The sequence below is a fragment of the Tamandua tetradactyla genome, chromosome X, assembly GCF_023851605.1.
Source record: "Tamandua tetradactyla isolate mTamTet1 chromosome X, mTamTet1.pri, whole genome shotgun sequence".
NCBI lineage: Eukaryota > Metazoa > Chordata > Mammalia > Pilosa > Myrmecophagidae > Tamandua > Tamandua tetradactyla.
Genome location: NC_135353.1, coordinates 22,887,936 through 22,903,469, shown reverse-complemented (window position 1 = coordinate 22,903,469; position 15,534 = coordinate 22,887,936). Strand labels below are relative to the sequence as shown.

Below are 15,534 nucleotides of genomic sequence, written 5' to 3'. Positions count from 1 at the left end.
TTCTCACTTGAGAGAGAAACTCTGAACTTCACTGGCCTTCTTGAACCAAGGTATCTTTCCTTGGATGCCTTTAATGGGACATATCTATAAACTTATCTTAATTGGGACATTTTCTCAGCCTTAAAGCTGTAAACTAGCAACTTATTAAATTCCCCTTTTTAAAAGCCATTCTGTTTATGGTATATTGCATTCCGGCAGCTAGCAAACTAGAACACTGCTGTATCCTTAAATTATCAACAAAAATATATGAAAAATTTCCCCAGGAATCTGGTCTGATATTGTGGAGAAGGGATCCAAGCCCGTCTTCTACTCAAAAGATTGTTGCCTACTGAGTTAAGTGCAAGCTTAGTCCACAGCATTCGAACGTTTCCCACAATTTAACCTCAACTTACCTCGATAGGCTTATTTCAACTTGCTTCTCTATTTACACCCATACTTCAGCCAAATTGGACTCATGCTGTGTACACCCCCATCTCTGTGCTTTTGCTGTACAGTTTTTTTCATCATTCTCTTCTCTGACCCCATCACTACTTACTGAAATCCTTCACAGTCCCTCTGAAGAAAGTTGATTCTCCCATGAATCCTTTCTTTCTCCCTAACCTTCCTTCAACTAGATGTGGGCTCTCTTTTCTCTGAACCATCATAGAAATTACTTTATATCTTCTTTGCAGCATGGATTCATTCTTGTGCATAAGTTGTGGACCTTGTTCAGACACATTAAGCATGTCTGATAAATTGGAGGAATTGGCAGTGAGATTGAGGGCCCCTTAGGAGATAAATCCTCCTGAGGAGAGGAAATAATAAAGCACAATACAGCTGACTCAGGCACAAGACCAAAGTAAGCAGTGGTTTAGGGTATAGTATTAGGGTTACCTGAATCTGCCCCCAGCTCAGCCTACCTGGATGCATGAGTATTTGATCGAGGGACCTATTTGCATCAATAAAAGATTCTCATGGCTTCCTAACCCAGCCCACTGAGGTTCAAACACATAAACAATGTCTAATGGTCTGAGGTGGCCCCCAAGGAAGCTAAATTGCAGAGAAGGAACAAGGGGTGGAGGCTCTAAGAGGAGACTTTCCACAGAGGAAGATTATAGATGAGTGAGTCAAACTGAATTAGAATCCAATTCACTGGAAGAGAGTTCTTATTCAGGGCTTGCAGTCATCCTGATCTGTGGTTGTTCCACAAAAAGAACTACTTCAAAGCTGCTGACAGGTTGGGACCCTCTGGGGTACAGGCAGTTTTTCTTTAGAACATTTTTGATCCGAGTTTGATAGAGTAGAGATGATACCTTGAGAAACCATTTTGTCAAGTATGGATCAAGTCAATGTTCTATGCTGAAATCTGTAGAAACTGGCAGCTTTCTTGGGGCCATCTCTGTTTGATGTTGTTTTAGTTTCCTGGGCTATTTAAACCAAGTATGATGCAATGGTTCAGCTTAAACAATGGGAATTATCAGTTTGCAGTTTTGAGGCCAAGAAAATGTCCAAATCAAGGCATCATCAAGGTGATGCTTTCTTCTGGAAGACTGGCAATCTTTGCTCTTCTACCACATGGGAAGGCACATAGTGGTATCTGCTGGTCTCTCCCTTCTCTTCCAGGTTTTCCTTGATATCAGCTTCTTATTTACATTGCTTTTTTTCTCTCTTTGTCTGAAATTCATTCTCTTATGAAAGACCCCAGAAAGAAGGTTAGGACCCATTCAAATTGAGGTGGGTCGCACCTTAACTGAATCAGCCTCATCAATAGGTCCTACATGCAATGGGTCCACACCATAAGATAACTTGTTTAGCAGGGGGCTTCAGCTTCTTCATATGTAAACAGAGGTAGTAGAGTCAATCAACTAAGAGCAACAAGTGATACCACTTTGATGATAGGAGTTGTGAAGTCCATTTCAAGAGGCAAGATTAAATTGCCAATCTTCCAGCAGGTTTTATCTAATGAACAAAGAAGGGGACTGATTTCTGGGTAAGCCACCTGTGCTTGTTTGAAAGGATGTATGTACCCTAGAAAAGCCATGTTTTAAACAAAATCCCATTTCACAGAGGTGTTTGAAAGGATGTATGTACCCTAGAAAAGCCATGTTTTAAACAAAATCCCATTTCACAGAGGCAGAATAATCCCTATTCAATACTGTATGTAATTAGACCATCTCCCTGGAGATATAACCCAGTCAAGAGTGGTTGTTAAACTGGATTAGAGGAGATGTGTCTCCACCCATTTGGGTGGATCTTGATTGGTTTACTGGAGTCCTATAAAAGAGGAAACATTTTGGAGAATGAGAGATTCAGAGGGAGCAGAGAATGCTGCAGCACCATGAAGCAGAGAGTCCACCAGCCAGTGACCTTTGGAGGTGAAGAAGGGAAACACCTTCCAGGGAGCTTCATGAAACCAGAAGCCAGGAGAGAAAGCTAACAGATGATGATGCGTTTGCCACGTGCCCTTCCAGCTGAGAGAGAAGCTCTGACTGTGTTCGCCATGTGCCATTCCAGATGAGAGAGAAACCCTGAATTTCATCAGCCTTCTTGAACCAAGATATCTTTCCCTGGATGCCTTTGATTGGACATTTCTATAGACCTGTTTTAATTGGGACATTTTCTCAGCCTTAGAACTGTAAACTAGCAACTTATTAAATTCACTTTTTTAAAAGTCATTCTGTTTCATATATTGCATTCTGGCAGCTAGCAAACTAGAACAGATTTTGGTACCGGGAGTGGGGTGCTGTGGCTTGCAAATACCAAACATGTTGGAATGGCTTTTTAAATGGATAAGGAGAAGAATATGGAGGAGTTATGAGAAGTCTGATAGAGAAGGCCTAGAATGCTTTGAAGAGACTGTTGGTAGAAACAGTAGACTCTAAAGATACCTCTGACAAGGCCATAGACAGAAATGAGGCACGTGTTATTGCAAATTGAAAAGAAGGATATCCTTGTTTTAAAATAGCAGATAATCTGGCAAAATTGACTAGTGGCTTTGTCTGGAAGGTAGATTTTAAAAGCCACAAACTTGGATATTTAGCAGAAGAGATCTCCAAATTAAATGTGGAAAGTGCAGCCTGGTTTCTCTTCGCAGCTTATAGTGAAATGTGACAGGAGAGAGATAAACTGTGAACTGAATTTTTGGGTACAAAGAAGCCAGAAATTGATGTTCTGGAGAATTCTGGGCTTCCTGGAAGGGAAACCCCAGAGAATAGTGCCTCACATGAGGACTTGGCCAAATGTGAAACCTGTCAACCAATTCAGAGAAACCCAGGATTGGACATGGAGTTATCCAGGAAGGATTTGTGGAAACTCCTTCTGTCTGATGCGCATGATCCAAAGCTACTGCATAGAAAGCCAACGAAAGTGCTGTGGGACCTGTATAAACACAGCCACGGCCAGTCTGGACTGGGGAGGTGGGTTCAGAGAAGGGACACATTGGAGGAAAAATAACTTCAGAGGCAAAACCATGGAGTCCGGGGTCTGACGTCAAGAAGCCTCAGGCCAGGAGAGCGGACCCACCCAAGCCCGTGAGGAAGGTGAGTTTGCCCCAAAGCAGAGAATGGGCCTTCCACTTCGTTGCAGTGGAAGAGTCATGCCACACAGGCCTTGGAGAAGGTAAAGCACATTCCTTGGGGTTTGGGGAGAACCTGGCTGCCACCACATGGTGGGGTTGAGCGTGTGCCCTGGAGATGGCAGAGAGCCTGGGGGCAGCCCCAGTGCTTGGAGAAGGTGGAGCCGAGAAAAAGGTGGTCTCCCCAGTGTCCCCCAAGGTTGCATTTGGAGAGAGGCAGGCTTCTGTGAAGGCCTTTGGAATGGGTGAGATTGCTGCTTTCAGAAGCCCTGAAGATAAATGACTCTCAGACTTTGAAATCTAATGGACTTTGCCCTGTGGTTTTCAAAATTGCTTGGGTCCACTGACTTCTGTGTTCCTTCCTCCCTATGGATATGTGTATATGTATCCTATGTATGTTCCTCCTTTATATGTTGGCAGCAAATAACTTATTCTGAGTTTTACAGGTTCAGAGCAAATGGGGAAAATTTTTCCTTAGGACTGTCCATGTCTTTAACTAACTTTGATGAGACTTTGTACTGGTTTTAACCTTGTATTTCATTTGATTGTTACTGAAATGCTTTAAAGTTTTCTGATATTGCTATGGAATGAATGTATTTTGTATATGGGAAAAACATGTCATTTTTCAGGGTTCAGAGGGTGGAATGTACTGGTTTGAAAGGATGTATGTACCCTAGAAAAGCCATGTTTTAAACAATATCCCATTTCACAGAGGCAGAATAATCCCTATTCAATACTGTATGTAATTAGATCATCTCCCTGGGGATGTAACCCAGTCAAGAGTGGTTGTTAAACTGGATTAGAGGAGATGTGTCTCCACCCATTTGGGTGGGTCTTGACTGGTTTACTGGAGTCCTATAAAAGAGGAAACATTTTGGAGAATGAGAGATTCAGAGAGAGCAGAGAATGCTGCAGCACCACGAAGCAGAGAGTCCACCAGCGAGCAACCTTTGGAGATGAAGAAGGAAAACGCCTCCCAGGGAGCTTCATGAAACCAGAAGCCAGGAGAGAAAGCTAGCAGATGACACTGTGTTCACCACGTGCCCTTCCAGCTGAGGGAGAAGCCCTGACTGTGTTTACCATGTGCCGTTCCAGATGAGAGAGAAACCCTGAATTTCATCGGCCTTCTTGAACCGAGGTATCTTTCCCTAGATGCCTTTGATTGGACAATTTTATAGACCTGTTTTAATTGGGACACTTTATTAGCCTTAGAACTATAAACTAGCAACTTATTAAATTCCCCTTTTTAAAAGCCATTCTGTTTCTGGTATATTGCATTCTGGCAGCTAGCAAACTAGAACACCACCCTTAGAGATTCTCAGGACTGCATAAGGAAGGGAAACTTTAAAATTATTTATAGAAAAATGGGTGTGAGTTTCAAAGCCATTGTAGTTTGGATATTGAAAGATAAAAGGCCTTGTATTTAATTCATAAGCTTATCATACCCTGTCATACTGGCAAGGCCCAGCACACTCGTGGTGATTCCTGGAGAAAGACTGCTGTGCTTGGTTGAACAGTAGAAAAGATCATGAGGCCTGGCAGAATGATATGGAGACCCTGGGGCAGAGGATGGGACAACCAGAGGAGCAGCAGCAGTGCCAGTGGGAATATACTTGTTTATAACCACAATTGAGACACTATGCAAGACCCTGAAGGAATAAAAACTTCCACGAACTCTAATAAACCTTAGCCCCAAGTAAGACCCCCCGATCCACAAGGACTCCCAGAGGTGCTTGAGGTGGAGGACTTTGCAGGAAGCTAAGGATCCTGTGTGAGCATGTGTGTTTAGGAGCTAGAAATATTCAGATTCCCCCCATTAAGTTCTTTGAGGAGAGGTACTATGGCTTCCTCATTTCCATCCTCCAATGGCTCCTAGCCCAGAGCTTACTTTTCTTTCTCATTTTTCAGTTTTGTTAAGGTAGAGTTTACAAGCCATAAATTCACCTATTTTAAGAGTACAGTTTGAGTTTTAATAAATGTATACAATCCTACAACCATCATCATACCTCATGTTAGAACACTTCCCTCACCCCCCAAATTTCCCTTGTGCTCCTTAGCAGTCATCTCTGTGCCAACCTCCAGACCCAGGCAACTACTGATGTACCTTCCATGGTGATAGTTTTGCCTTTTCTGGAAATTTCATATTAAGGAACCATATGGGATATCTGCTGTCTTTCATTGCATGCATGATATGTATGAGGTTTATCCATGTCATTGCATGTATGAATAGTTCTTTTTTATTGTTGAGTAGTATTGCATTGTATGGATAAGCCACATTTTGTTTCTCCATGTGGTGATTGATAGACATTTCGATTGTTTCCAGTTTGGTACTTTTGTGAATAATGTTTCTCTGAACATTTGTGTACAAATCTTTGTGTGGACATAAGTTTGTATTTATTTGGGGTAGATACCAAGTAGTGGAATTGTGGGGTCATATGGTAAGTATAGGTTCTTCATTAATTTGAAGCACCTTAAACGGGAATAACTTGCAGCAAGCTAAAAGTAAGCTCTGTGGGAATGGTACACGTAATTGGGAGCATAAAGGAGAATTCCAGGAAATGGGAGACGATTATTGAGAGGAGTGGTAAAAACACATTAAAGGATAAATTCATCTACTTCACTATTTGTGCTTCAATGTTCAGGAAGCCTAAACATTTTATCTAATGCCTCTTCTGTTATAATTGTAGAACTTCACATTCATTATAACATACAATATTAGGAATGTGTAGGTGGACAAGTACAACGATCTGGGCATTTGTGAAGCACCTAAATCAGCCTACATGGTTTTCCACTTTTAGAGAGCCATTAAGTTTAATCATGAGAAGAATGTGCCTTTAACAAAAAATTACAGTTAGAGGACTCAATTGGTATTTCTACTCTTTTAGAGCCTACCATTGTGTAATTTGTAGTTATTCTTCCTGGTCTCTGCAGAGGCCATTCTGGAGAGTAGTCTCCCCTTTGAATATGAAACTTTACCAGTAAGATTAGGGAGCAAGAAATATGAACCACAATTTCGGCCATTTGAAAAAAAAAATATATGAGGGAGCACGGAGAACTGTGTGGCAGCAGGAATCACTATTACGTAGATCCAAATAGATCCACAAATCAAATTGCATCCTCTTAGAATTAATGTAATCCAGTTAATTTATAATAAAGAAACCCATCCTGTTTTGCCTACAGGAGTATAAAAGAAGGAGCTTCTTCAATTAGAGAATTATACATTGAAAATTCTGGTTATTTCATATTTGAGATCTCAAGTTACCAAACAGAATTTGTGCTAGAGTCATAGGCAGAAACTTATCAGCTTTATCATTTTCCCATTGGGCAGATGACTTCAAGCACCCTAGGGTATTTGGGCATCAGTTCCCAAGAGTTCGGTAGATCTGGCTTAGTAGCCACTGAGATATATAGGGAGGAGAGCAACATTAAGAAGGATTTGGGAAGTATCTCTTACATCATTTATGTAAGTAATTTCAGTATCTTGTCTGTTCTTTAATGAAGACCAACAGATATGTCTCTGACCTCAGTATTGAGAAAAGACATGCTTCTCTTGAACAACCAGATTATTTCTTAATCCTACATGGGTGGTTCTCAAAATATAGTCCCTAACCAGCAAGCATCAACATTACTAAGGAACTTGTGAGAAATATAAATTTTCAGTCCCCACCCCAGACCTACAGAAACAGAAACTCTGGAGGTGAGGTCCAGCAAACTGTTTTGATGAGAGCCAAAATTTGAGAACCATTGCGCTATTTAACTGATGACTGAGAATCTTAAGGCCAAATTTGCAGCCTACCTCTAGCAAACGTTTTCCACCCCTCCCCACAGCACCTTAGGGGTAGAGTAGGATTCTTTAGCACCTTTAGATCCCCGGGCTCTTTGGAGATTCAAAATACACTTAACACGAACTGAATTGAACTGAACCAGGAAACCCAACTTCATAAAACTGATAAGTTATTTGTTCAATGTCCAATATTCCCTTTGAGTTAAGAAGCTACATTAGATTTGTGTTACAATTGCGTAATCTATAATTGTGTGCTGCTTTGAAAACATTGGATGATAATATTGACCAATAATGCACTAAAAAAAGATTTTATCTTTTTGAATAGGCTAAGTGCCTGTAACTTTGGCTACAAATTATTAATTAGACATAGTTATGCTTTGTGGGTGAAATGAGGTTGTAAATGAAGTAGATATTTAAAAGCAGATGCATTAGAGCATCTGTCATGAATTGCTATTAGCCTGGAAATCTCTTGTTCTTTGGCTAATTAATGGAACATGTAGAAAACATAAGTCCATGATGCCAAATGAGCAAATATGGCTTATTTTCAGGAAGCAAGTGCTTTCATCTCTGGTCACTGATTTTTAACCTTTTAGAATTCAGAAGGAACCTGTTTATCCCCTCAGCTCTGCTATTGAGTACTGTGTGGCACTGGATGAGATACTTTCCCCTCTGGACTTCTTTTCTGCCTCTGAAAAATTAGAGGCCTAGATTTCCCAATCTCTAAAGTCACTTCCATCTCTGTGATTCTGGAATTCTTAGAGATCCAAGAACACCACTGCTCTGTTCTGACCTCTTCTGACCAGAAGGAAGAGGGAGGAGCAAAGGCACCACGGTACTGCAGCCTCATGGAAGCATGATTGAGGTCTTTGGAATTCAGATAATTCAGAAATCACACGCTAGGATTTGTTTCTCACAAAATAACTCCATAGGGAAATCATTCGCGGTGTGAATTAGGAGATTCTGTTCGCTCTTTGCTAAATGCTGTGCAGGATTCCCGGAGTGAAGGTTTTATCATTAGCTTGGTGAGAACAAGGCGTGAGTCATTTGGAGTCCTTCTCTTAGGGAAGATCTCAAAGAGTCAGAGCAGTGTATGAAAATACTCAAGTGCATAGACTTCCCCACTACCATCAGAAACAGTTATTTATCTGAGTAATTCAAGCTATGGAGATTATTTCATAAAGGGTGCAGGACAGAGTGTGTTTTGGGGAGCTCAGATTAGCCGGATAGTTGATTCAAGTCTTTCAGTTCACTTTCTCTGTACAATTTACCATACCCATTCTGTCAGTATGAAAGCAACCTTTGCTCCTACTGTTCATCAACTAGCCACATACTTTGCTATTTTTTATTTCACTTTGCACACTCATTTCTAACTTGTTCATATTTATAAAAACCTTTGCTACACAAAACTTCTCCTGGCTGAGAGATTATCCACTGCAAATAGCTATTTCAGAGAATATTTCCTAAGAGCCGATATTATTAAATGCCTTCAAACTGCTAGCCTCCCACCCCAACACACACACATATGGGCATATGTACACACATAAATTACGTACCTTCATTTTCTGTAATAAGGGGATTTTCTTGTATTACTAAGGTAATGAGACTTTTCTATTTCCCTCAGTTTATATACACTTCATCTACATGCCCATCATTCCTGGAGTAGCCCATGGCATTCCCTCTTCTGAAAATCATCATTTCCATTCTTACAAGAGCTTTTGTGTGAAGACCTAGCACTGTGTTGACGTCTATTATTTTTGGGGGGAGCAAGTCAGATTTGTTTTAACCATTTCGAGAGAGAGAAATCCCAAACAGCCTTTCTAAAAAATAGATGGCATCAAAACAGACGGTTAGTCAGTAAAACTGTGTTGTGAGGACATTGCAGAAACAGCAACTGGTGGTTTGAGTGGATTTTTTATCTCTTAAAGATTGCTGTGATATTGTATAGAACAGCCCCAGAAATATGTACAAAATCAGGAATTGTCGTGTGTCAGAGCTAAGTATTAAGCCCAGGACACCTGAATTATTACTCCTTGGAGGTGATACCAGCCCTATCAAAGTGTGAATGATTTCTTGCTTCAGAGCCTCTCTGATATTAAGTCTGGAGGTGTGGTTTCAAGTTTGTGCTTCAGGGAACCTGCACACTTATTTATCATGTAAAGAAAATGCATTAGACTATCTTCGGCTTGCAGAGAAACAAATCTTTTTTTTTCTAGGTGGAAATTTACAAGATCTATACAGATTTTCCTAGGTAGATATGGAAACAGAAAGAGTCTTATAAACAATAAGTATTATAGTTTTTAGTTACTCAAAAAATTCCCCAAGAGGGAAGAATAAGCAACTGCAGAGCATTTCCCCAACCCCCTTCTTATCCTGGCAGGGAAACACCAATAAAACTCCTCCACCTCCCACTCTTCAGTGCCAGTTCAGTAAGCATTTAGCCAAGCATGCTGGGAGATGCAGAACAACTGAAGGAAAGCAGTATTTGGATGTCTTGAATTTTCATTCCATTCTGTTCTGTTCTGAGACCACCTGATTACCAGACGTGGGCATTAGGCGTACCAATCAACTACAGTTGAACTGAGCAGAAGAAATATTAAAGACTTCAGTCTTAAGAAGAAATGTCTGAAAGACAGCATCAGCCACCTAATCAGACTTTAACTTCAAGCACAAATGACACAGAATCATCAAGCTCTGTCTTTGCTAATGATAACACAAATAAAGGATGGACCAAAGACAACTCTCCAGGAATAGAAGTCCTGTGTGTCATCTACATCACTTATGCTGTGATCATTTCAGTGGGCATCCTTGGAAATGCTATTCTCATCAAAGTCTTTTTCAAGACCAAATCCATGCAAACAGTTCCCAATATTTTCATCACCAGCCTGGCTTTCGGAGATCTTTTACTTCTGCTAACTTGTGTGCCGGTGGATGCAACTCACTACCTGGCAGATGGATGGCTGTTCGGAAGAATTGGTTGTAAGGTGCTCTCTTTTATCCGGATCACTTCTGTCGGTGTCTCAGTGTTCACGTTAACAATTCTCAGCGCTGACAGGTGGGTTTCTTTTCTCAGTTATATTTGCCAGGGAGTAAAATTAGGCAAAAGGAAAGCTTGTACTTTGTATTCACTAGCCACAATTCTGCTTTTCTCACACTCCGTAACCTGAACGTAAAAGGGGAAAAATCAAGTGGCATTTTCAATAAAATTGGTGTAAGACTATTAAAATTCTTGCATTAGTAGCTGGAGAGAGGTTTGAAATGACATGCTTTAGGAATAATTTAGTCTCTCGAAGTGTAATTGTTTGCTTGAAAAGGATGCTGAATTATTTTTTTCCCCTTGGTTTATCTAGTAAGGCAATTTTTTCCAGGTGTAAAAGAAAAAAAATTCATGCTTTATACATTAGTGCAGCCTAGTGGTGTGATATAGTCAACATTAAAACATTAGCGTAGGTATATAACTGATCACATATGCATTACTATCCACCGGAACAGCAGTAAAAAGATACATGCATCTAATGTATCTCAAATTCATTTAATTAGTTAATGGCCGAAAACGGTGAGGTTTTCTGCTCCATCGTAACTCAATGTAATGTCATCACTTAATTATATTTGTTTTCTCTATAGGCATTCGATGACATTTTCATTTCCAGAGAAATAAAGCAATCCGGGTTGACCTTTAAGGTTCTCTGGATGGAGTACGTGAAAACCTCTTGTAGTCAGGCTGTACAGGGTCTGTGTTAACATAGTTGCAGCCTAATTACTGTGGTTTTCTGTGTTCCTTAGTGTAGAATGATAATTGTGAAAGCATGAAAAATATTGAGGCTCCAAATGTTAAAGTGATGCTTTAAGAAGACTGTAAGTAATTAATGCCTGGCAGTACCAGAAGGAATAGCTTCCTCCGATTCTGGAATCTGAGAGGAGGAAAAGCTTTCCCCGTCTTTTTTGATTTTTGCTTCAACTGGTCTTATATCCTGCTTGAAGACAGACTCACTTAAAGGCTGTAGATTTTAAGGTGGATTTGTGAGAAGAGGCATCTTTGCACTGGCAGAGGGCTTCCCATTTCTTTGCACTGGCAGAAGGCTTCCCATTTCACCCTTGCCTTGCCCTAAATCTGCCCACAAATGGGGTCAGGCAATAGATTAACACTTATGAACAGAGAAGAAATTAACTCTCGTCTCTTTACTGTACAAACCCACGGAATCTTTTCCTAGGCAGGTTTATGACTGCTTACTCATAAAGGAAGGAGAATTAGGTTTAATGTAGTCACTAATACATAAAGAAAGGCTTTTAGAACACTTATGCTTATACATAGGTACTAAATTACTCTCAGCCACACACTCCTAAAAATATTTTCTTGTCCTAAATGGAGGTCTATCCATAAAATTACAAAAATGCAAATCTGGACCAGCACATATGAGTGAATAAGGAAAAAGTGATTTGCATAAGTAAAAACATACCGGGTGCATCATGTATTTGAAACCATAACCAATTCTACTTGCTTAATGCTGACTTGGTTAAATGCATATGGGTAGGAGGGTGAAGTAGATGACCACCAAGATCGCTTCTAACCTTAAGATTCTTTAAGTTTTATATTGATTTTGACCTTTGCCTATGATTATGTGTTTCTAGATACAAGGCAGTTGTGAAGCCACTGGAGCGACAGCCCTCTAATGCCCTCCTGAAGACGTGTGCAAAAGCTGGCTGCATCTGGGTCGTGTCTATGATAATAGCTATACCAGAGGCTATATATTCAAATGTGTATACTTTCCATGATCCTGACAAGAATGTAACATTTGAAGCATGTGCCTCTTATCCTGTCTCTGAGAGGCTCCTGCAAGAGATACATTCTCTGCTGTGCTTCTTAGTGTTCTACATTATTCCACTCTCTATTATCTCTGTCTATTATTCTTTGATTGCCAGGACCCTTTACAAAAGCACCTTGAACATACCAACTGAGGAACAAGGCCATGCCCGCAAGCAGGTATGTCTCAATCAAGACTAATACAAATATACTTTAGCAGTTTTGCTATGACTGTAGGCTCTCAAGTCTGTCAGACCCGGGAGTCTATCGCCTACTAGCTGAACAAGCTTGAGCAAATAACTTTTAACCTCTCTGATTCTTAGTTTCCTTATCTGTAAAATGAAGCTGCAAACTAGGTGATATATATGAACTGCTTAGCATAGTCCCTGTCACGTAGTAAGCATTTGATACATGGAGGGGCGACTATTATTAGAGAAGGGGGAGCTGACGTTTGAGAACAGTCAAAAGTACTTACCCCATGGAATAGAGGGGGTCATCACACAAGGTGAGACCTTTTGTTTTAGTGAGTATAACAGAATAATAGAAATACGCAGGATGATAGCGCTAGCAAGAACCCATAAAATTATTCCTTGCAAACCACTTACACACAGAGGTGCAAACTAAGATCTAGAAGGCAGAGCGCCACTGGCAAGAGAACACAATGACTCACAGAGGCTTGATTAAGACTACTGCAAGGGCCAGGTGTGCTCACCTCATAAACATGGGCAGAATCAAATGAATATTTACAATACATAGTCCTATTTGATTTCTTTTTAAAGGATTTCTTGATCAGGACACAGAGAGCTCAGGGCTTCTTTGTTTTTTGTTTTTTTTTTTTGGAGTCAGTCCATTCACTTGGTTCAGTGGAGCTGCTCAAGAGGCTCAGGTGGTACATTTAATACCCATATGAACTGGTTATCTTTGCTCTATCCAAAACCACAGGCTGCATCTTTACTTATCCTGTTTCATTTCTCTCATTAACAGGTGTAGGTGGGACTATTTTCACAATGTAAAGGACAGTGTGTTTGGTTATTTGACTTTGACTATGTGGTCAGAGTTTCTATAGATTAAAAACATTGTCTTTCTTTTTGTATGCTGTATGGTGGGGACCACATTCCATTCATTTTTTCCATGCAACTACCCCGTAAAAACAATTTTTGATACCAATTCAGCAACTTTCATGAGGCCCAGAAGAATATTCTAACCTAATGAGCCTCTGCCAATGCAGTGAAAGCAGGGTTATTTGGCATTGTTTTAATTTTTTAAATTTGATTAAATTTTTAAGACTTCCATAATACTCCTTGAGTTAATTGGAGGCATCTTAGAGTATCTCAAAACCAGGGATGGGAATCTCTGAATAAGAGCCAAGGAGACCAAGATGATGGGACTGCATGTCCTTGTTAGTTATCTCACAAACACATACTCAAAGGGAGACCAGTTTAATTGTACACTTTAATGTACAGCTACAGAAGGACTTATAAAAATCTCTGCCAACTAAACCGATTTGTTGTTACCATTTTTCTTTCTTCTATAGATTGAATCCCGGAAGAGAATTGCCAAAACGGTTTTAGTGCTAGTGGCTCTGTTTGCTTTCTGTTGGCTGCCGAATCATCTCCTGTACCTCTACCGTTCTTTCACTTATCAAACCTACGCGGACCCCTCTGCCATTCATTTTATGGCCACCATTTTCTCTCGGGTTCTGGCTTTCAGCAATTCTTGTGTAAATCCCTTTGCTCTTTACTGGCTGAGCAAAACCTTCCAGCAGCATTTTAAAGCCCAATTATTCTGTTGCAAGGCAGAGATTCCTGACCCCCCTACTGCTGATATCCCCCTGAACAATCTGCCTGTGATGGGAAGGCTCCCAGGCACTGGGAGTACGCAGGTGTCTGAAATTAGTGTGACCTTGTTCACTGGGTATAGTGTGAAGAAGGAAGAAGAGAGAGTCTAGCTTTTCCATCAAAAGTGGTATTTTTCCTCCCAGCATGTGTCCCTGACTCTGAGCTGTGTGGAGGTGTATGGTGTCAGAAATTTTGTTGTTTGTGAATTGTGTTGAAATCTTAAGAGTAAAGGATCCCTGTAAGTAAAAGACAAACCATGGTTTTCTTCCAAGAACAAACATTAATGTTACGGGAATTTCTAAATAAAATGAAGACACATTACGTCTAGAAAGACACGTTGGTATGTGCTAGTGGGTTGTGAGGGAGATCAAATAGGAGGGACGGTGAACGGAATAAATGAGATGAAGATTAAAAATCGAATTTATTTCCACCACCTCTGTGATGCTTCTAATTTCTCATATACTCATGTGATTTGCCTACAATTGTGTTTGTGTTTATTATGTAGTGCGAATCTAGAGATTATACTTTGCTAAAAAGAAAAGATCTTTACAGAATGACTATTCATCTCTATTTTACTATAACTAAATTTGTGCGATTAAAATGAAAATACTTGGGGGTCGGCAAGTATAAAGTACTAAGAATCCGGGGTGGAGTTCTTGCTTTAATGGGCAACACTTACTAACTCAATGCAGTCCTACTTACAACTGCCAGTGATTGATAATGAGGCAAAGTTATTTTTTCACAAACATTGTGAAGAACTTGCCTTATTCACAGTCAGAATAAGTGACCACGTACACGGTGGAATTTGAGGGCCCTTGAGAAGTACCCCCATCTAAAAATCTTCAAGCCTGCCCCAGTGTCTGAACGTCCTTTATGAGAATTCATTTCTCTCTGGCAAGCAGTGCCCTCTTTCTTAAAAAATGCAGAAGTGCCACATGAAATACCTAATACCTAGGTGTGCAGTCGTTATCATATCATCTTCCTGCTCAACTCTATTAACCCAATGTGTGCCTAAGTCCCGTAGGAGTATGGCCTAATCTGCCCTTGGAAATCAGATGGAAGGTTCTGATTTTCTATCCTTAGCTCCTACTTGCTAACACTATAAGCTTCTTAATGATTATTTCAAACAACTATTGTCAACAGACATGTCAGACTTAGATTTGTGTTACTTTCAGAAAGTGTTTTGTTGGGGCAAATTAAAGCATACACTTGGTATAATTGTTAATACTGTATTTTTAAAAACTTGATTGTTGGGCGTGCTTTTGGTAGTTTTGCGTTTTAAATGGCTTGTGTAACTGTGAACTTTCGTTAATCCTGTGGCTCAAAAGGGGGATATATATTAACACTAGACTTTAAATTTCTGTAAAACTGGTTTACTTAAAGTGGAGGTGCCTATATTGTATTATTATTGTTTCAAAATGGACACTGTAATAAGTGGGGGGAGAGGGACAAAATAAATATGAAATAAAGTTTTGAATGACTTTCTGTAACTTTCTATTCTAAAAACAATACTTCTGAAAGAATATAACTGACCACCCATTTTAGTTTCAAAATTCAAATT

The 15,534-nt window shown here is 40.0% G+C and overlaps 1 protein-coding gene across 1 annotated transcript; it reads left to right on the top strand.

Moving 5' to 3' along the window:
* Window positions 1–9,955: 9,955 nt before the first annotated feature.
* BRS3 (bombesin receptor subtype 3) lies at window positions 9,956–14,083 on the top strand. The gene is made up of 3 exons (XM_077146215.1): window positions 9,956–10,389; window positions 11,964–12,315; window positions 13,670–14,083. Exons 1-3 carry the CDS (start codon window positions 9,956–9,958, stop codon window positions 14,081–14,083), a joined length of 1,200 nt encoding a protein of 399 aa, XP_077002330.1.
* The last annotated feature ends 1,451 nt before the right edge of the window (window positions 14,084–15,534 follow it).

Bases quoted from the DNA above. Each gene is read 5' to 3' on its own strand.
- BRS3 (XM_077146215.1), top strand. From the start codon at position 9,956: ATGTCTGAAAGACAGCATCAGCCACCTAATCAGACTTTAACTTCAAGC. The intron at 10,390-11,963 runs GTGGGTTTCTTT...ATGTGTTTCTAG, and splicing joins ACAATTCTCAGCGCTGACAG to ATACAAGGCAGTTGTGAAGC. The intron at 12,316-13,669 runs GTATGTCTCAAT...TTTCTTCTATAG, and splicing joins AAGGCCATGCCCGCAAGCAG to ATTGAATCCCGGAAGAGAAT.